At 49.4% G+C, this 21,275-nt stretch overlaps 7 protein-coding genes across 7 annotated transcripts; 5 read left to right on the top strand and 2 right to left on the bottom strand.

Moving 5' to 3' along the window:
* Positions 1-17: 17 nt before the first annotated feature.
* Positions 18-2,870, top strand: FIESC28_08553 (uncharacterized protein; the record flags this gene model as incomplete). The annotated part of the gene is made up of 5 exons (XM_031162691.1): positions 18-73; positions 142-263; positions 323-1,463; positions 1,511-2,279; positions 2,334-2,870. The coding sequence occupies 5 exons, from the start codon at positions 18-20 to the stop codon at positions 2,868-2,870; spliced, it is 2,625 nt and encodes an 874-aa protein (XP_031013246.1).
* Positions 2,871-3,241: 371 nt separating this feature from the next.
* Positions 3,242-5,240, bottom strand: FIESC28_08552 (uncharacterized protein; the record flags this gene model as incomplete). The annotated part of the gene is made up of 3 exons (XM_031162690.1): positions 3,242-4,447; positions 4,498-4,804; positions 4,858-5,240. The coding sequence occupies 3 exons, from the start codon at positions 5,238-5,240 to the stop codon at positions 3,242-3,244; spliced, it is 1,896 nt and encodes a 631-aa protein (XP_031013245.1).
* Positions 5,241-6,165: 925 nt separating this feature from the next.
* On the top strand, positions 6,166-9,157 carry FIESC28_08551 (uncharacterized protein; the record flags this gene model as incomplete). Its single annotated transcript, XM_031162689.1, has 6 exons — positions 6,166-7,023; positions 7,089-7,241; positions 7,291-7,405; positions 7,452-7,543; positions 7,594-7,779; positions 7,832-9,157. 6 exons carry the CDS (start codon positions 6,166-6,168, stop codon positions 9,155-9,157), a joined length of 2,730 nt encoding a protein of 909 aa, XP_031013244.1.
* A 489-nt stretch (positions 9,158-9,646) lies between these two features.
* On the top strand, positions 9,647-11,083 carry FIESC28_08550 (uncharacterized protein; the record flags this gene model as incomplete). Its single annotated transcript, XM_031162688.1, has 1 exon — positions 9,647-11,083. The coding sequence occupies one exon, from the start codon at positions 9,647-9,649 to the stop codon at positions 11,081-11,083; it is 1,437 nt and encodes a 478-aa protein (XP_031013243.1).
* Positions 11,084-11,110: 27 nt separating this feature from the next.
* Positions 11,111-13,548, bottom strand: FIESC28_08549 (uncharacterized protein; the record flags this gene model as incomplete). Its single annotated transcript, XM_031162687.1, has 4 exons — positions 11,111-11,779; positions 12,140-13,194; positions 13,252-13,390; positions 13,444-13,548. The coding sequence occupies 4 exons, from the start codon at positions 13,546-13,548 to the stop codon at positions 11,111-11,113; spliced, it is 1,968 nt and encodes a 655-aa protein (XP_031013242.1).
* A 3,840-nt stretch (positions 13,549-17,388) lies between these two features.
* On the top strand, positions 17,389-18,447 carry FIESC28_08548 (uncharacterized protein; the record flags this gene model as incomplete). Its single annotated transcript, XM_031162686.1, has 4 exons — positions 17,389-17,411; positions 17,609-17,728; positions 17,928-18,306; positions 18,382-18,447. The coding sequence occupies 4 exons, from the start codon at positions 17,389-17,391 to the stop codon at positions 18,445-18,447; spliced, it is 588 nt and encodes a 195-aa protein (XP_031013241.1).
* Positions 18,448-19,881: 1,434 nt separating this feature from the next.
* FIESC28_08547 (uncharacterized protein) lies at positions 19,882-21,202 on the top strand (the record flags this gene model as incomplete). Its single annotated transcript, XM_031162685.1, has 3 exons — positions 19,882-20,001; positions 20,066-20,522; positions 20,607-21,202. 3 exons carry the CDS (start codon positions 19,882-19,884, stop codon positions 21,200-21,202), a joined length of 1,173 nt encoding a protein of 390 aa, XP_031013240.1.
* Positions 21,203-21,275: the final 73 nt, after the last annotated feature.

Below are 21,275 nucleotides of genomic sequence, written 5' to 3'. Positions count from 1 at the left end.
CAGGAAATTCGTACAAAATGGCACCCAAACAGGCGACACTCGGGTATGTCAAGTCCGGCCAGAGCACGATTGGGTGCGTGTGGAGGAACATTGCAACTCTGCGAAACTCAATTGCTAACCAGAATTGACTATTCTGTACAGAAAATTCTTCGGAGCAAAAAACGCGCCAGTCCAACAAACAAAGCTTTCCTTCAGCACCAAGCCCAAGAAAGACGAGGTGAAAGAAGAGGAGGAGGCTGATCCGAAGGTTCAGTCAAGTCCAGGTTCAGATAAAGGTGACATTATTCCAATGGTTCCATTCACAGTCTAATACTGGAGTTAGAATCAAAAAAGAGAGCTCGCGCAAAGAAGATTGAACTCGAACCGACCCAAATTAAGAAAGAGGAAGTCGATGACGATAGCGATGGACCTGTCACCAAGCGAGCACGACGAATTCGGAGACGAGTTGAAGAGGACGAAGATGAAGAGATGAATGAGGAGTCCGTCAAGAAAAAGGAATCTGCTTCCTCCAGTAAAGTCAAGTCGGCCAGCCCATCACCAAAACCGAAGTCACCCAAGAAGTCTAAGGCCAGGCCCAAAGCAAAGGCTGTCAAGGAAACTACCCCCGAAGAGAACGACGAGCCCACCAAAGAAGAAGCCTCGACCGCATCTGCTTCCGAAGCTGAAGCGGAAGATGAGGTAGACATTGACGAGAAGCCTGAGGTTGCTGCAAAAGCTCGTGAGAAGGTCCAGACAAAATTCAAGTCGAAAACCAAAGATCCTTACCCTGATTGGCAGCCTGGTACCCCTGTTCCGTATGCCGCGTTGTGTACAACCTTCTCTCTTGTTGAGATGACCACCAAGCGTTTGATTATCATGGAGCATTGCTCCTTATTCCTTCGTCAGGTCATGCGTCTGACACCTGACGACCTGCTGCCCACCGTCCTGCTGATGATCAATAAGCTGGCGCCCGATTATGCGGGCATAGAGCTGGGAATCGGCGAGTCATTGATTATGAAAGCTATCGGCGAAACTACTGGACGAAGTCTCCAGGTGATCAAGGCTGACCAGAAGGAAATCGGCGACCTTGGGTTGGTCGCTGTAAAGAGTCGATCGACGCAGCGGACCATGTTCAAGCCCAAGCCTTTGACTGTAAAGGGCGTCCACCAAGGATTGATGAACATCGCCACCGTTGCCGGCAACGGCGCCCAAGGTCGTAAAGTTGACGGTATAAAGAAGCTTCTCGCTGCAGCTGACGCCAATTCCACCGGCAAAGTGGATATTACCAAGGACAAGGGTGGACCAAGTGAGGCCAAGTTTATTATTCGATTCTTGGAAGGGAAGCTGAGACTTGGTCTCGCTGAGAGAACTGTCCTGGTTTCTCTGGCTCAAGCTGTTGTTGCTCACGAGGCAGACGCTAGGGGCAAGGCTCCCAGTACCACTGATTTGGAGAAGGGAGAATCAATCCTCAAAACGGTTTACAGGTAGGAAATTTTGATCAACGAGAAGAACATGCGCTGACAAAACGTAGTGAGCTACCCAGTTACGATGTTATCATTCCTGCTATTCTCGAACATGGCATTATGAAGCTCCGAGAAAACTGCAAGCTTCGACCTGGTGTCCCACTGAAGCCTATGTTAGCCAAACCGACTAAGGCTATCACTGAGGTCCTTGATCGGTTTGAAGGACAGAAGTTTACGTGCGAGTATAAGTACGATGGAGAAAGAGCACAGATACACTATGTGGCCAAAGATGCACCCCAGGAACTAAACGAAGCGAGTCAGGGTGCGGCCAAGGAGGCGGCAGCTGGTGTTGCTAGTATCTTCTCCAGAAACTCGGAGGACCTCTCCAAAAAGTACCCTGATATCCTTACCAAGCTCCACACATGGGTCAAGCCTGATACAAAGAGCTTCGTTCTAGATTGCGAGACTGTGGCTTGGGACGTTGACGAAAAGAAGGTATTGCCATTCCAGCAGCTCATGACACGAAAGAAGAAAGATGTCAAGGTCGAGGATGTCAAAGTCAAGGTCTGCGTGTTTGCATTCGATCTCTTGTACCTCAATGGAGAAGCTGTTGTTGAAAAAGCCCTTCGTGAGCGACGAGAGCTTCTACAAACCGCTTTCAACCCAGTAGAGGGTGAATTTGCCTTTGCTACCCACATGGACGGCCAGGAGCTGGACGAGATCCAAGTCTTCCTCGACGAGAGTGTCAAAGCGTCATGCGAAGGCCTCATGGTGAAGATGTTAGATGGGACGGAGAGCGGATACGAACCCAGCAAGAGAAGTCGTAACTGGCTCAAGGTGAGTGTCCATAATATCTGCTGTCGAGGGTAGAATGGCTAACTGCTTTCACAGATCAAGAAGGACTATCTTTCGGGGGTTGGCGATTCCCTGGACCTTGTTGTTCTGGGTGCTTACTATGGCAAAGGCAAGCGTACCTCTGTGTATGGTGCATTCCTCTTGGCCTGCTACAATCCAAATTCGGAAACATACGAAACTGTATGCAATATCGGCACTGGGTTTTCCGAGCAGGTTTTGGAAGACCTCCACAAACAGCTCTCGGAAATCACCATTGACAGGCCCAAGCCCTTTTACTCGCACTCCTCTGGTGGCCAGCATCAGCCTGACGTTTGGTTCGAGCCTCGATATGTCTGGGAGGTCAAGACAGCAGACTTGACCCTCAGCCCACGCTACAAGGCTGGTGCCCATGAAGGTGTTGATCCCTCCGGCAGCAAGGGGATCAGCCTTCGATTCCCACGCTTTATCCGCGTGCGTGATGACAAGAAGGCTGATGCTGCTACAACAAGCCGACAGGTCGCTGAAATGTACCGCAAGCAGGAGAGCGTGACAAAGAACAAAGGTCCTTCAGTTGATGACGATTTTGAGTATTAGACTTATCATTTGGTTTTTGGCATTGATCGTCCGGAGGCTGGAAGGTATATGGCATGGCAATTTGTTGCAATGGCGTTTGGTGGCCATATGGTATTGGTCCTTCCGAAGTAGCGGAGTATATGCTTCGATGTAATATTCAATGACTTCTTCGACCTCAATGATTTCACCGTGCATAAATGTCAACTAGGCCAAGCAAACCCATCTAGGGCGGTTGATTGGGCGAGCATACAGGCCTGGAACGGCACCTTTTACCGCCTGAAGAGCAAGTTATGCTACAAATACTGGTCCCTTCCTTTTCATGCACATGATCCAATGTTCTTTTCCATGAAGCCCGTTAGATGCTCATCTGACTTTCCGATCTGGTTATTGCCCTACTGACTCAACGACGCCAGTGTAGTAAGTACATCCTCTAGCATCTCCCTCTCGGGGTCGTCCTTTCCGAGCTGCTTGTCTAGTTGAGCTGCAATGCCATGGATAGCAGCCATGGAGTGCCAATACCTTTGCCGCATGGCCGAGTTGGCTTCGACAAGTATAGCGCAGCAGAGTTGCAAAGCAGCAACCATCGCTTCCTGACAAAGGGGTGAGAGTCCAGAGTCTGGAATGTCCCATGCTGCTACTGCGGTAATCAGATCCATCCAACCCTCAGGTACACCACCCGTTTCTTGCTCAACTATGGGAAGCAGGACGCGAACAATTTCAGTGGCTCGCGCTGTGTCTTGGTCTTGAAGTGTCCGGCTATGCTGAAGAACTGAGCCGAGATCGCTAGTAAGAATTGCCCAACCTTGGTTGGCAAGAAAAAGTTCGCGCCCTTGTGGCAATGTAGTCAGCCCTTCCAGTGCGACAAGCACAGCAGATCGAAAGTCGAGCTTGTCTTGTGAGCTAGATTTGTAGAGGTCCATAAACATATCGATCAATCCTGTAGCTTCTTTTCGCAGGGTGCCGTCCTCTTCCTCTCGTAACCAGAGTGCCAACGCTCGTACAGCAGATAGTATAAACATGTCGTCATCAGCATTATCTTTCATCGAGTCCCAGGCCAGTGTGTGGTGTTTCCCAGTCGAAGTGTCTGCTGTGCTAGTACGAGCGTCAGGATGCAAACCCATCGCTCCAGCAACTGATGCGTCCCATCGGTCACGCAGATATTCGGCCGTGAGGGACATTGTCTCCGAGATTCCCTTGCGGAGCTTGAGAAGGTTTTCAGGGGACATGAAGAAAGTCTCCAGGGATTCGTCTTCAAGACATTGTACGAGATATCCGACGAAGACAGAGATGACATCGAAAGCAGATGTGAGCCGTGTCGATATCTTGGAATATTCGGGCTTGTTTAGCTGTTCCAGAAGACTAGGAGCGGAAGAACGTATGTCGATGAGGAGAAGGTTGATGAGTAGGTAAGAAAATGCCTTGTCCTCCTTTCTATCGTCTGCGAAGACGAGTTTGGGAGCTTCGCTGGGGAAGGCCTGAAGTATTGAAGCAGTGGCGTTGGTATAGGCTGCACGAGCCTCAGGTGTTGGCCTGCTTGTGACGAGATTCTTAATGTAGCTGACAACATTCTTGAGCCACTTTGGTTGCTGGGGTAGGAACTAGTATATTGATTAGCAGATATGCTTATTAGGTGTCACTGGTAACATACGGCGGAGCTGGCGTGGCGGAGAAAGTAGCCAAGGAACTCAAGGAGAGTGACCGCGTCAGTTCCAGTAAAGGATGATATCAGGCTTTGGATTGTATCGTCGACTTGTCTAGCCAGTGTAGCGTGGTTTTGAACGCGTGTGGTAGAATTAAGCCAGGCAAAAGAGAAGATGTCGAGAACCTGTGTATGGCTAGGTGCAATTTCTGTAAGGGGACTAAAGTCCTGTATCTTGACGAATGTTTGTGCTCCTTGTTGAGAACTGACCAAGGTATGCAGCAGCTGAAGTATCAGCTTGGTTGTATCGTGAGAGCTAATGCATACAGTCAGTATCTGATTATAGTATATGTATCTTGGCGGCGGTACCTATACAGGACTGCGCTGACGAGTAGAGGGATTCTGTCGATGAATTTTGCGTCACAGCGAGCCTGATCTGGAAGCAGAATGGAGAATATGTGTAAAACAGACACGACCAAGTCAAGCAACTCGTTGGAATTCTTGGTTGAAGGGTTTGAACCTGTCCTCAAAAGGCGATCAAGAAACTTTGGTGATAGACTGGACCACAAGCTCTGTACAGTCTGCTCGTCTTGCCGTAGTTGTTCTGAGCCATCGAGGACAGATTTAAGAAGCGCTAGCCCTACGAACCTTTGAGTATCATCCTTTGTTTTGAGGAGCGATTGTATCTGGCTGATGTCTGCGAGTTGAGAAGCTGTAGCTGTAGCTGTAGTTGTGGCTGTATTGTCTGTCATCTCTAGCCCAGATGAGATGAGATGAGATGAGATGAGATGAGATGAGATGAGATGGAGTATGAGTGTTTTTTCCTTGTCCCTTTCTGTTTTCAATCTGATTGCATTCGAGCACTTGGAAGTAAAGACTGGTTGGATAGAGAGGTAGGTATACTACGATGTTTGTCAAGAATAAGTCCCATGTTGATGGATCGAACTTGCGATAGGTTTAGTAGTCTAGAATAGTAGTACCTCCATAGGCACAGCTTTGCGAGGCCCACAATTTAGATTGACACCTCGAGGCATTCTAGAAGCCTCCAACGATGATAGCATCCAGATCCATTACTGTTGATAGAACAGAATATGCTATCCATAGTAGATAAATATTGAGATCCAGTAGGTAGGTAGGTAGGTAGGTACTACTGAAATAGGTGTAGAAGCATGGAGTGATTCTGCCGGAAATAGATCATGGATGGCAAGACAATGTTTTAGCCAGCCAGCCGTGACAATTAGTCTAATTGATATCCATACTTACCTACCTAGGTATAGATGATAGGAAATATTACTGAGAGAAGGGGCCTCCCCTGTCTCAGATATAAATAATGAAGGCGATGATGGATGCTTCCAGGTAATCAATTAGACGCTTTAGGCAATAAAAATTAAAGCTTACAGGCTACTAAGGTATGGATCCATAGGTACCTTAGTACTATACCTAGGCACCTATAGATCGCCCGCAGGACAGGACAGGATAACAGCCACTGGAATCCCACTTACTGCGTGTCCTCCATTACCTTACCTCAGTACTAATCTATTAGTAGGTACATATTGTACTTGTACTTGTATTGTCACTTTATCAACAACATTGTATACACAACCTCATACCTCAATTCTCTCCCTCTCGATTTGTCGAAAGCGAGCGTCGCCATCGCACAATGTCATGAGCCGAATCATGTCTGGAGCGCCTCGAGACGATACCTACCCTTACGCCTTCGCATCCACGTCCGCTTCGTCCTCGTCGCACACGCCTAATTCCGATGATCGCGACGAGCTTGACTTTCTTCATGACAACGAAAACGAAAATGAGAATGACCATGTCAGACCCAGCAACGATAGCGGCCGTGGAAGAGCTAGAGATAGAGACCATGTTCTAGGCGACGACCCTTTGCAAGGCAACTTGAGTGCGCCCATGACTTTCAAGCGAAGACAAGGTCCCTCACTGTGGTCTGCTCCTTCTCGACTCCTCTCCGCCATCACGGGTTCGCGATCAAACGCTTCTTCGAGAGGAGCTTCACCTGCTGTCTTCTCTGGCTCCAACGCTTCCCCGCGCGCCGAACCTGTCATCTTCAACGAAGCTACCAAAGATGGAGCGCCGCACGACTGGTACGTCGAAGGGCCGGGACGTCGAGTCGGATACGAGGATCTCACTGCCATCGACTGGATTTTTGAATACACAAAAGAGCGCCAGAGGCTGCGTATGCTCTACTCCAGCGCATCCGGGGTTATAGGTCCTGTGCGGCGGCTCATCGATGCTAGCCAAGTCTGGATCATTCTGCTTTTGACAGGAATGCTTGTGGGAGCTGTCGCTGCAGGAATCAACGTTACGACCGATTGGCTTGGGGACTTGAAGGAAGGATACTGTTCCAGTGGCCCAGAAGGCGGCCATTTCTACCTTAACAAGGCCTTTTGCTGTTATGGCTATGACCAGGGTTCCAAGTGCGATGGCTGGAAGTCTTGGGGTGACGCTCTGGGCGTTCATTCAAAAGGCGGCAAGTGGTTTGTTGAATATCTGTTTTTTGTTTCTCTCGCGGTATGTTAAGTTATGCCCTGACCCGTTCACCCTTCGTCCAAGTCATAACTAACAGCTGCCCAAAGATGCTGTTTGCTTACGTTGCTGCCGTGCTGGTCCAGGAATATGCCATCTACGCTAAGCATAGTGGTATCCCTGAGATCAAAACTGTTCTCGGAGGCTTCGTCATCCGACGGTTCCTTGGAATCTGGACTCTTGTGACCAAATCGCTTGGCCTTGTAAGTTCGAGCTATGTCCATCACACGGTTGTTACTTACAGACTCGCAGTCTCTTGCTGTGGCATCGGGCATGTGGTTGGGAAAAGAAGGCCCTCTGATTCACGTCGCTTGTTGTTGTGCAAACGTGTTTACGAAATTGTTTCGAAACATCAACGACAATGAAGGTAGGGCATGTTCTCAGAGGCGTCAACTATCAACTGACATTTGTAGCACGGAAACGCGAGGTCCTCTCAGCCGCTGCCGCTTCGGGTGTCTCAGTGGCCTTTGGCTCACCCATTGGTGGCGTGCTGTTCAGTCTTGAAGTGAGTGGCGCTCATACAGTCTCAAAAATGTCGATACTAACCCTCAAAAGACTCTGTCTTACTACTTCCCCGACAAGACTATGTGGCAGAGCTTCGTCTGTGCCATGACTGCTGCTGTCGTTCTTCAAGCTTTCGACCCCTTTAGATCTGGCAAACTTGTCTTGTATCAGGTTCACTACAGCATTGGATGGCATGGTTTTGAACTATTGCCTTACGCCATTCTTGGTGTTCTAGGGGTAAGTTAGATGCCATCTCTCGATAGGTTCGTCTAGCTGACAGTATTACAAGGGCATTCATGGCGGCCTCTTCATCAAACTGAATATGGCCATCGCTCGCTGGAAGAAATCAAACCGATGGATCCCTGGTCCATTCGTCCAAGTTCTCATCGTGGCGTTCTTCACTGCCCTTATAAACTATCCCAACTTCTACATGAAGCTCCAAACGACTGAGCTCGTTTCTAATCTCTTTTCTGAGTGCTCACAAGTTCTCGACGACCCTATTGGCCTCTGTAGAACAGGCGCCGCTTCAGCCAAAACCATTGTTCTTCTCGTCTTTGCTTCAGTCTTGGGCTTCTTCCTCGCTGCTGTGACGTTTGGCTTACAAATCCCTGCTGGTATCATTCTGCCTTCAATGGCTATTGGTGCCTTGACTGGTCGTGCCGTGGGTATTGTCATGGAGATTTGGGTTACCAACCATCCGGGCTTCTTTCTCTTCGGCTCATGCGAGCCTGATATTCCTTGTGTGACACCAGGGACATATGCTATCGTCGGCGCAGCAGCATCTCTAGCTGGCGTCACTCGTCTAACCGTCTCCATCGTGGTCATCATGTTCGAGCTCACTGGCGCTCTTACTTATGTTCTCCCTATCATGATTGCTGTTATGATATCAAAATGGGTGGGCGATGCTTTCTCACGCCGTGGTATCTATGAATCGTGGATTCATTTCAACGAGTATCCTTTCCTTGACAACAGCGAGAATAACGACGCCATCCCCGATATTCCGGCTGCTCAAGTCATGACTCGCATCGAGGACCTCGTCGTTCTTACTGCAACGGGCCATACCATCTCGTCGCTTACGATTATACTCGAGATGCACCCATACCGTGGTTTCCCAGTTATATCAGACCCTCGAGAAGCTATTCTTCTTGGTTATATCTCCCGTGCCGAGCTTGCTTATAATCTCTCAGCCTCCACGCAAGCACCCCGTTCGCTCCCCCTAGAGACAGAAGCCTTCTTCTCCCACCAGCCCATGGCTGACCCCCGGACGACACTTGATCTTCGCCCATGGATGGACCAAACGCCTCTCACACTGCCATCGCATACAAGCCTTCATCTTGTCGCTACTTACTTCCAGAAACTTGGCTTGCGCTACCTCCTATTCAGCGATCGTGGCGTACTTCAGGGCTTACTGACGAAGAAGGACGTCTGGTACGTCCTCAATGGTGCTGAGGAGACACGGCGTACTATGGGTTTGGCATCGACTGGCGTTGGCCATGAGACTGGCGTAGCGGATAGGACGCCAGACGACAACGGTGGTGGCGAAAGAAGCGGGCTTTTGCGAGGTGATAACGCTGATGATGGGGATAGTATTCAAGGCGAAGAGCCGATGTTGTGAAAAGAATGATTTTATATTTGATACTGGGTTTTGTAACATACAATTGGTTTTATGAACGCTCTTGCTTTTTGACCACATATAGACAATCCAATACGAGGCGCCATCGGCGATGCCATGTAAGCAGCTTATTCATCTCTTATTACGCAGCGCCTGCACTTGGTCAGCGTATTTGGTGAAGCTTGTTGGTCAAAGTGAATGTCACAGTCACAGTCTTGTGAGGGGTAGCAGAAAGGTTGACCGATAGCCTGAGACGCTTGGTATAAGGACATTATCACCCAAAGTGTATTTCACCACCGGTTGTACAAACGTAAGCACTACCCCATCTAGATAAATGGCTGAAGAGTGGCTTGAGGTATAAGAGACCTCCGGCCCCCGACTCTTGTCAGTTGTCTCTAGTCAAGCTAATTCCCACTCATGATTCGTCTCCTCACCTTGTCTTCACATCTCACTCACACTTCGAGGACCATTCAACGTCAACCGCTTCATACAATGGTCACACATTATGACGCTATTGTCCTTGGCTCTGGCCAAAGTGGCAATCCTGTTGCCAAAGCATTCGCCAATGCGGGCCACAAGACAGCTGTAATTGAGCGCACAGCACTGGGTGGGACCTGTGTCAACGTCGGATGCACACCTACGAAAACCATGATTGCATCCGGACGAGCAGCGTTCATGGCCAAGCGAGGTAAGGATTATGGCGTACGCGCAGGAAATGACAGTTTTGAGATTGACATGGCTCGCGTGAGGCAACGCAAGCGCGCAATCGTCGAGCAATGGAACTCGGGTAGTGTCAGGGGTTTGAAGGCAGCAGGGGTGGATGTTCTTATGGGAGAAGCAAGCTTTGTTGGAGATAAAAGCCTTAGAGTTGTGTTGAATGAAGGGGGTGAGAAGGAGGTCAGCGCCGACCGGATATTCGTCAACGTCGGTGAGAGATCATCGCGGCCGGTTATACCAGGGTTAGACGATGTCGAGCCGTCACGAGTCCTCGACTCAACGTCGATAATGGAGCTCGACGAAGTACCGCAACATCTCGTGGTGCTAGGCGGCGGGTATATCGGCCTTGAGTTTGGGCAGCTCTTTCGTCGCCTGGGCTCTGAAGTGACGGTCATTCAGAGGGCGAAACAACTCGTACCACATGAAGACCCTGATGTGGCCGAGTGTCTTTTGGATATCCTTAAACAGGATGGTCTCACGGTACACTTGTCGAGTACAGTCAACTCGATCTCAGCCATCAAGAACTCGAACAATGCTTTCGAGGTCAGCATCCACACCACAACTGGCCAGACTGACGTTACTGGATCCCATGTTTTGTTGGCAACGGGGCGGGTGCCCAATACCGATCGACTGAATCTTCTCGAGGTTGGTATCAAAACGACGACCAAAGGGCATATCATAGTGGATGACAAGTTGCAAACTTCGGTCCCAGACGTCTACGCCTTGGGCGACTGTCACGGCGGCGCTGCATTCACACACATGTCGTACGATGATTCTCGTATCATTCGCACAAACCTACTGCCGGAGACCATGGCATCCACGACTCCTGCTATGCCTACGGCGCAGTCTTCGGTATCGAGAGTGTTAACACCCTACGTTATGTACACCGATCCACAACTTGGCCATGTCGGACTCCACGCTCGCGATCTTGCCAATACTAAGAGAGAGGTCAGAACTGCCAAAATGCCCATGAACTTTGTCGCAAGGGCGTTGGAAACAGCAGAGCCACGCGGCATGATGAAGGCTATTGTGGATGCCAAAACCGGCGAAATCCTGGGTTACACATGCTTGGGACTCGAAGGAGGTGAAATTATGTCGATTGTGCAGACTGCTATGATGGGTAATCTGAAGTGGTGGGATTTGGAGGCAGCCGTATATGCTCATCCGACTCTGGCCGAGAGTCTGAACAACCTGTGGGCGCATCTAGAATAGAATAATGAGGCCTCTCATGGCTTCATCCTATTTTGTTTCTGTACCCTGCGGTTGAGTGTCGGTGGAAACTCGGTCTATCCTTTTCTCTGCTGCCTCTGCTTTGGCGCGGCGTTTTCGAGCCCGCCGCACCTCAATCTCAGTCTCAAGCATTTCAGCGTTGACAGAGACTAGCCTGGGGATAATCTCCTCTACTGCTTGAGCAGATTGTGCCTGAGCGGTGCGAAGAGGCATGGGCGCAAATAAGCCAAACCAGTGCAAAGGGTTCTTGTTTCTGTTCCGCTTTTTTTCTTTTGGTTTCTTCTCTCCCGTTTCTGACCCGTCCTTTTCTAGCTCCTCCTCTTCATCTTCGTCAATAAAATTGTAGATTGAGAAATCTGGACTTGGACTATCATCCTGATTGATAGAAAGAAGCCGTGTCGCCTGCATTCTTTCGTCGTAATGGTCCTGGCCGTATCTCATGCCTCTCTCACCGGAGAAATTCGCTCGAGCGATGTTTTGGTAGACAACAGACTGAATTTGAGAAAGCCTTTGGCGTAGTTGAGTGTACTCGTCCAGAAGGCTGAGATAGCGCTCGAGGAGCTGGTCAATATGTTGTTGCTCCATGTTGTTGGATGGGTTCAAGAGGGTGTCTGCGTCCTGGATATATCTCGCCGTGTAAACCTCAGTCATTAGCAAAGCAGTCTGAATCAGTTCTTCCTGAGAAAAAAGACTTCTTCGAGATTTCTTGATGGAGGGTAGATGTAGGTAGGTAGTTTAAACATGAGGTGGGATGCCATTAGAGATACCTAAATAGCATCTATACAATTTAGGTCTAGCTCCATCGGTTAATTTAGTACCTACCTATACCACCTACGGTACCTACCTACCTCCGTTGAGCGGAAATATCACCAATAACTGTAACCTTGTTTTTCCTCTTCATAAAGAATTATTCTCAACTGAAACCCCATTCCTTTTACCTCTACAGGGAATCTTGAAACTGTGGTTGAGAGGTCCACCCGTATACAAAATCGTGGGAATGCCTGATACAAACACAACTATACCCAAACTCCAGCCTACCGTCCCCCATCCGGAACTATCCTTGACCATTCCGCCCATGATAGGTCCTACCAAAGAGCCCCCCGAATATGCCATGTTGTACAGACCGTACGCCTGGGCAATCTGTCCTCCGCCTGTGTCGTCATCGCCCTGAACAGACCAAGTGATCTCGGCCATCAACGGACCGAAGATGCAGGCCATAGTAATACCTACGCCGGTAAGGAGGCCACACAGTAAGATCTTGTTCTGGATCGTGTTTTCATCGACAAACATTAGGCATGTAACAAAGGGAGTTGCAAAGAGAAAGCCAAAAGAAGCGAGCCATTTAGGTCCATACCGATCGCCTATCATACCAACCACAGGACCAAGAAAGGACGGCAGAATCAAAGGCAGAAAGATCAGTCCGGCCCCTATTGAGTCCCATCCGAAGATCTCATGCGTGAGAAGGGGAAGCGTACTTTCGAGCGCGGTGTTGATGAGTGCCTGGACAAACGTTCCCCAGAGAGCAGCCAAGAATCGAGGCTGCTTCAAAAGGTTGACTAGAGTCTTGACAGGTGAGCGCTTGTCCTGATATTCAGTTGTTTGAACGGGGCTGTCTTCGCTCTTGTCGGCTCTCGATTCATTCTGACCACCCACAATGCCCTCCGGATCTGCTGACGCCGCAGTTTCCGCCCTGTCAAACCAAATTTTGGCAGTCTTGACCTCAATGATGACAAGACGAAGGGCAATGTCTACAGCAAGCAGACCGAAACACATAGCAAAAACGGAATAGTAACCGCCTTTGCCATAGACGACACCGCCCAGTAGAGGTGCCACCAAGATGCCGAGACTGCAAGCAGTGCTGATCCAACCCATAGCTTTACCGACATTCTCCTTGTCAACAGTGTCAACAACCAACGCAAGACCAACAGTCCAGGTCAATGCCGCAGAAATACCTTGCAAAGCGCGGCCAATCATGAAAAGGGCAAGAGACCGACCAAGGCACAAGAAGATGGTAGCTCCGCATAGAACGACCAGACCTATGAGCATGGGGATCTTGCGATTATGGATTCTGTCGGCCAAATAACCCCAAACAGCTGACATTATCGCCATCAGTCATGATATCGTCGTTTCGAGGTACAGGATCAACTTACGAGAACTCGCCAAGAGGGCAGCACCAAACACGGCCAATGCTATTGAAACCCAATACTGCACTCTGCCCGGAGGAATTCCAACTCGTTCCTCAAAGGAGAAAGGAAGAATGGGAACAATGACACCATAGAGAAAGATGTCCTGTCAGATGAAATCAGCGTGAGTGTGGCGCCCGAGAACACCATGTTACTTACAGTGAAGATGGCAAAGGAACAAGTGGTAACAATGAGGCTGACCGAGGATCTCACTTTGAGCAGGACTGGTGGCCTGTCTTTCTGAGTCCATTTGAGCAGCCTCATGGCCAAGATTCGACCCAACGAACAGCGCTCAGTTGGCCAGAGTCTCAACGAGAGTGTCCATCGAAACAGCACAAGGCAGAGCGGAAGCGCTGGGTTATAACCAAATCTTTACTAAACATATAGCCGCCTTCTTTCTTTCTCTGTACCCACTCAACTCTTCGGGTTACGGACCTTTCGTGCCCCGGCGATGGATGGATGACAGGTCAATTCTCCCTTTGAGGTTTAGCGTCGACTTGTGACTTCAACATGTTGGCCGAAGATGCAGAACGTCTTTGAGCTATTGATGACTGTGGTCATCTACGGGCAGGAGGAAACTAGCTCAGTTGATTCAACGTTGCGGACAAAACAAGGTATTCGTCCTAGAGATATGCTTCAACGTTTCTGGGGACGCTAGTCGATTTAGCTCAAGGTATACCGAATTAGAGGATCTCTTCTAAGTTCTAGGTAATGGGTGATTAGATAAGATACTCTGGGTTGACCATCGGTTTCTAGTTGTCATTGCCCCGATAGTCTTTCAAGTCATAGGGTCAATAGCATTGTCAACTCACTTATTGTTCTGTGTGTTATGGATAGAATCCAGATGATTCTAGATTAGCTGATAGATGAAAGGAATCCAAGTGTGTGTGGCGTCACGATGTATCATGGTGCATTTTTCGCATTGGATGTTAGTTACCTACCTTATTCACCACCAACAGCAACGGGTCAGACAAGAGTTCGCCGAGAGGTACGCCGATGACTGCTTAGCGCATCTGTATGCACAGTCTTGGAGCATACGTAGTACGTGGGAGAGGCTCTGATAAGCCAATTTCGAACAAGGTGAACAATGAATATGCCGGAATCAGTATTGACACCAGAGAAGCAGGATTGAACCGGGAAGCTGATTGTTCGGTCTCCAATATTCAAGAAAACTGCAGTTTACCGCACCAAATGTAATGCAGTTTCTCTTCAAATATTTTGTTTTTGAACTTGATAACAGAACCGCGTCTGATCATTATGATATCATGTCATATCATATGCAGGTGAGATCCGTCCTATTAATTCTTCCTAGGTACAGTACTATACCTTGCTTAAGACGAATCAACAGTTCAGAAGAGAAATTTGACAGCTGTCAATTGGGACAGCCTTGCACTGAAAATTCATGAGTACTGTACGGATACGTATCCGTACAATGTAACAAGATTCCGAGGCTGATCTCGGCTGCATAAACTCGAGCAAAGACTCGTTGATAGAAGCAATATCCCTGGGCTGAAGCTTGAGTGTGGATTAGGGTCCTTACTAGCGAGCGGGTGCAAGGATAACTGATCCCGACATTTGGACCCCCAGTCACCGATTTTTTGTTTCTTACAGGTCTAGACGTGGGCTGGGCTGGGCTGGGCTGTTTGTCTTGAGAAGCACAAGCAGCGAGCGAAACAATGTTTCCAACTGAATGTGTTGGACAAGAGCCCGTACAAAGGACAGGTTCTGTACTAGAGTTATAGACTCACTAGATGGTCAAAAGAAAGCCGGTCCTCAAGACGAAACACATGGCATACAGATCCGTCTGCCATCATAGACTACGCCGTGGTCACGCGGGATTCACAATTTGCATCAAAGCGCATTCCCAAAGGATGCAGACAGACACAGACAGGCGGACAGACCTCTGGATGTCAAGACCAGGTCGAACCTTAGACCTCACTGCATGCAGCTCATACCATGCGAAGCCAGACGGGACGGGACGAGTCTTTTGACTACCTACCTAGTACCTAGGTATGAAACGATAGTGAAGCAGCTCAACAAAAGATAAGCAATCCCTAACAACAAACAACCTCAAGGAGTGAAGTGATAATTATAGTGATATGGATGATCGTCACTGCACATAGGGACGGGACTGACCTGACGCTAAGAAGCCCTGAAAAGCAGACACTTTAGGGCACTGCCGCACTATAAACAGTCACTCTGCCCCTGGGCCTCAGGTCAGGCTTCCAATGGATGGAACCGGGCTACTAGGTGGGCTCCATGCCATTATTTACTTCCATCGATCCATGTATGCCTCTGCTTTAGATCCAATGCCCCCGAATTATAAAACAGCACCTACAAATTCATCAGGTCGGCTTTGAACCCTTGCTCCTGTCTTGGATCCCTAAAGGCTCGTCGGCAAACAAGCGATAAATACCTATTAGATACCTGGAAGGGAAAGAACAGACAGGCATTATTAGTAGCTGGCATTGTCACCTAGCCAAGGAACCTAGATAGGTACCTACCAGGTAGTCAACCAAACAGTCCGGTTACCTGATGTTTCTATCTCCATGCTCTCGGAGGTCGACATTGTTTTGATTCATATTACCAAGTCCTGGTTTATAGAATACAACTGTCCCGTCGGCACGTCTTGTTGTAAACTATACTCACTCTGCCCGTGGTGGTACCTAGGTTAGTACCTACTAACGGTTTGCATCTTTTCCTCTGGGCATCTTTTCCTCTGGGCATCTTTTCCTCTGGGCATCTTTTCTCCTGGACCTCCTGTCCTGCCTACTACCTTAGTACTATGGAGGTTAGTCAAATATGGAACTCAGGCAAAGTGCTGATCCATGGAACCTCCCCTCCCCGAAATACCCATCCCCTGTTTAACGGGCTCTGCTTTGCCCTGTCCGTCAGGATGTCAGAAGAATTGGCCGTCAAGAGCATAAAAGACGAAATAATTTGGTCATCTTATACCGGCTTAGGCTAGCATTTATGCTACTTTATTTCCGTACCCTAAGTCTTAGAGGACAATTCTTCTGACGCCAACCTGCCTGTAGATTGGCCCTGGCACTGGACTGGTAGCGCTGGTCCCTGCCATTGTCTACCTCCATACCTAGGTAGGTAGGTATCCGTAGTGGTCCATCATTTACCTCCAGCTACTACCTCTTATCCGTAAGTTAGTAGTACTTCTAGGTAGACTACTAGTCTAGGTACCTAGATACTTGGTCCTTCTTGGACTTAGTTTTCTGCCTGGCTTGCCTCTGTAACGGTATCTCTTAGAGTACCTAGCTTAGTACCTAGATAGTTCAGCTGTCGGTGCAGCTTTCATTTGCTTACCTTAGTACCTTAGCTTTCATCCATGGTAGGTAGTACCTACTGTACCTCCATACCTATCTACTAGGTAGGTACCTAAGGTCCACCAGTTCTCTGCTATTGCCAGTACCACCCGACTGCCTCTCCTACTGTACAGTAGGTACTAGTTACTGCCGTTACCACTACCTGTCCAGGGCCTGTGCCTCTCTCTCTCTCCTGGGCTCTCTCCCTCTCTCTTTTTACTTCTGCCTGTATCTCTTTTCCTCCCTCTCTCTTTTGCTACCCGATTGCTGGGCGCGCAACGAATCAAATAACCGTACCTCCTCTCGTCTTGTTGCAGGTCCAAAACTCCCGTCGACCACAGCCTCCTCCTTCCTCACTCTCCGCCTCCACCCATTTGCTGCATCAGCTTCCAAGGCCAAATCGAGCCAGGCCAAACCGAACCAAAACCAAAACCAACGCAACGCAACTCCATAGCAATCCGCCGCCAGCCAATCTACCTAGGTACTTACTTACCGCAAGCCGCATCCACCACAATCTTGACTTCGACCACCTACGTCCGACATCAGAACAATAAAGCGCCAGCAGCAGTCTCTCGGTATCGCCTTGTCCTCCATCTCGCAACCCCGACACTGACATCGACACCGACACCGACACCGACACCGACTCGACTTTCTCCGCTTCGCTACCCCCCCGCTCTCTTACCGTAGTCGCGCGCAACCGCCCGCCAATAAAGCTTTACTACTCTCGACCGCTTGCATTTCGCTCTGACAGAGTCGAGCTCCTACTCAGGAGTCTTTGAGAGGAACAATGGCGGTTGTCGCTACCATCAAGTACGTTTGGATGCATGGGCTCATGTCGCTGTGCTGGGTTGCGTTGTGCTTTACTTTGGTTTATCTCCTTACCGAGATCGCCTTGGAAAACACAACGCCCTGAGCATACCTGCGCATCGCATCTGCATATTGTCTCGTCCCTCTCTCGCAGTTTGCCTGTTTGTCCAAAGAGCTAATCCATCTACCCCCTAAAACAGGTGCGTCGTCGTTGGTGACGGTGCTGTTGGAAAGACTTGTCTTCTCATCAGCTATACAACAAACAAATTCCCCTCTGAATATGTCCCGACCGTGTTCGACAATTACGCTGTCACTGTTATGTGAGTCTACCTGCACACCCGTCAGATCGACGCCAGCCCCCCACACCGCACCCCCACCTGTGTTGGACGTCCTTTTCTACGAAATCCTTCTCGACCCAAATTAGCGATGGCATGTTGAGTCGTTTGTGATACAAACCACATGCGCATGTTCCTAATGGAAAAACGTAACCGGTCAAGAAGGCTTGCTGACTGGCTTTAGGATCGGTGATGAGCCATACACTCTCGGACTATTCGATACAGCCGGTCAAGAAGATTATGACCGACTGCGACCTCTGTCATATCCTCAAACCGATGTCTTCCTTGTCTGCTTCTCCGTCACCTCTCCTGCTTCGTTCGAAAACGTTCGCGAGAAATGGTTTCCCGAAGTCCGCCACCACTGCCCCGGAGTTCCCTGCTTGATCGTTGGCACTCAGGTCGATTTAAGAGACGATCCTAGTGTCCGTGAAAAGTTGTCGAAGCAAAAGATGCAGCCGGTACGACGAGAGGATGGTGAGCGAATGGCCAAAGACCTAGGTGCGGTCAAGTATGTCGAGTGCAGCGCCCTTACCCAGTACAAACTTAAGGATGTGTTTGACGAGGTATGTTGTCATTCGTGGAACTCATTGTGATCTAGAAAGGCTTTTGGATTTTTTTTTTTCTGACTTGGTATGCAGGCTATTGTGGCTGCTCTCGAACCCCCCGCACCAAAGAAGAAGTCGCACAAGTGCCTCGTCCTATAAACAGACAGAGGTCGGCCGCAGCCGCACCAGGACACCATTCTCTTGCACTTGCCTGTGGGAATGGTTGTCAACCAAGGATATGCCAAAGTGGAGGTGCACAAATAGAACTCTTGGTGAAGGCACAGCGAGACAATGTCGGGATGATCAGAGCGGATGAAAGGGACATGGGAGATTTCGCAGAGATAGGCAGTCCTATTCTTGACGGGACTAGATGACGCAACGTAACTCGGGAGGAAAGGGGTCTTTCACGAAAGAATGACGGACGATCGAGAAGGCAATTTGGACCAAGGAGCTGCTGAGACACTGAGTGTAGCCCTAGTCGGCAGCCGGAGCCTCTTTTGATGACGAACCGGCTCTGGTCAGCGAAGCTCATAAGCTTTTACGGACGACATCTGGCAAGCTTATCCTCTGATCTTCTGATTCTCCCGAGACGTTGCGGTTAAGAAGGGTGTGAGAGACGACGCGGGAGCTGATGGAGAGGATGACTATTCATACATCCGGGCGGGAATGCTTTGATAGGACAGTTTGGCGATTGGGGTGCAATTTACATCAATATCTTGCCTTGATTCATACTACGTTATAGAAACTTCTGCATTTATCTCTACCTATGGCCCGAATGAGCTATATTGACTTTCAAGAAAACCACACAAAGACTGCAAGTCTGTTCGGTTCCTGAGCCAGCACTAGAATGACGTAGGGATGAATACCAGCCGTGCTTCTTTGGGTATTATAGTTGATCGTTGGTGTTGGGAATTTGGGTTGCAGAGACTCACATCTACCGGTCAACTGATGGGTAAAGCGTTGCTGTCAAGGCATGGCATCTAGGTAGACAACTGAGTACGAGACCTCCATTGTTTTGGGGGGCATCTTGTTTATAACTTAACGTTAACTGCCGAGAACATCAGGCGAGGTGAGTTGTCGCTCCAACTTTCCTATCTCAACCTAGTTCCAAAGTGACAGGACCCATTCTCCGGACAGTTTCTCTAAGCCCAAAGATGAGTGCATCGAGCCTTTATCTGCGATTCTATGCCTAAATCAGGCAAATGGCCTCCAACCTCAAGAGAGCTCAGGGCCTTCCAGGCGGGGAAGAAGACGTTATTAGCCAACTGCGGGGTGTTTTCATGACATTTTTCTGATGATCGTTTAGTTGATTGACCAATTAGATTCCATCAAGGCTTCTTTTGAGGCTTTCTTTACATAGATCGGAACAAAGACATACAGTACAATATGATATCGTGATAGGCCTTGACTCGTGGGGCCGGATGGCAGCCGGCCGGCGAGGTGGAGGGCATTTAGGTCCCTATAATAGACATTCCTGTCTTCCTCTTTCCCTCTTGTTTCTCTTTTATTTCCTTTCGTTCATCTCCTTCTTGTTCTTCTCTTAACGGTGTCGAGCCCAAACACTTGCAGATTGCAACTGATACGTCGGTCATCATGAAGCTATTGAACCTCCTCTCGTTGGCGGGGTTGGCAGCGGCTTGTGCTCATGAGCATGATGATAAGGAGTGGACCAAGGAAGAACTCGATGAGCTCGAGGCGAAATGGGGTTACGAGGTATGTGAGAGCTTCTAAGGAGAGAAGCTTCCCATGAAATGTATACTGACATGACCTATCTTAGTGGCCCTTTGCTGGTATCAACACGTTTGCCCACCTCAGCCATGTTAAGTGTCTCACTGAGCCCACTGAGCCCTTCGACATTGCTATAGTCGGTGTTCCCTTCGACACAGCCGTGAGCTATCGTCCAGGTGCTCGCTTTGGACCCCGAGCAATCCGCTCAGCGTCTGCCCGTCAAACATCGATGCGCGGCTTCAATCCTCGGGCAGGTGTTAACCCGTACCAGAACTGGGCTAAAATTGTTGACTGTGGCGATGTTTCTGTCACGCCAATCGACAACGGCATTGCCCGTGAGCAGATGACTCAGGCGTTCAAGCAGCTTGGTCGGCGGAGGACTGTGTCGGCGCTGGCTCCAAAGCCTCGACTTGTAACGTTGGGCGGTGACCATTCCTTGGCTCTTCCTGCTTTAAGGGCGCTGAACGAGATTCACGGGAAGCCAGTTCAGGTTCTGCACTTTGATGGTAAGTCCCCAAGTCGATATTGACGAAAGGAGCCTTTATGCAGACTTGGTTCAGAGAACCTGGCCACTAACATATTCGTCACAGCTCACCTTGATACATGGAACCCAGCTGCCTATCCCTCATGGTGGGGGGCTACTCACTTTAACCATGGCTCAATGTTCTGGATGGCCAACCAAGAAGGCTTGCTCTCCAACTCATCTTCTGAGCGCTCTGTCCATGCCGGTCTGCGGACTCGTCTCACAGGCACTGACTTCTCCGACCACGAAGACGATTCGTCACAGGGCTGGGTCCGCTTCACAGCTGACGACATTGATGACCTTGGTACCAAGGGGATCATCGACGGCATCCTTAAGGTCCTAGGTACGGAGAACCCCGTCTATCTTTCCGTGGACATTGACGTTCTCGACCCTGCCTTTGCGCCTGGCACAGGTACCCCTGAGCCTGGCGGTTGGTCTACTCGCGAGTTCATCCGCATCCTCCGTGGCCTTGAGGGCTTGAACCTCGTTGGCGCTGATGTCGTTGAGGTATCTCCTGCGTACCAGAATGGGGGCGAGGAGACAGCCCTGGCTGCTGCCCAAGTTGTCTATGAGATTATCAGCTCCATGGTCAAGAGGGGTCTCCAAGATGGCGGTAAGGAAGGCAACGGTGGCAATGCCGCTCAGGCCAAGGATGAACTATGAGAGGTTTGTGCCTAGAAATAGGCTTAATTGGTACCATGTGTTTATGAATGATGGAGCGGGAGTTGCATAGGAT

The sequence above is a fragment of the Fusarium coffeatum genome, assembly GCF_003316985.1.
Source record: "Fusarium coffeatum strain FIESC_28 chromosome Unknown BRIP53273_contig_202, whole genome shotgun sequence".
In the NCBI taxonomy this organism is placed as follows: Eukaryota; Fungi; Ascomycota; class Sordariomycetes; order Hypocreales; family Nectriaceae; genus Fusarium; species Fusarium coffeatum.
Note: the sequence above shows the minus strand (reverse complement) of the source record. Positions and strands in the feature narration are given on the sequence as shown.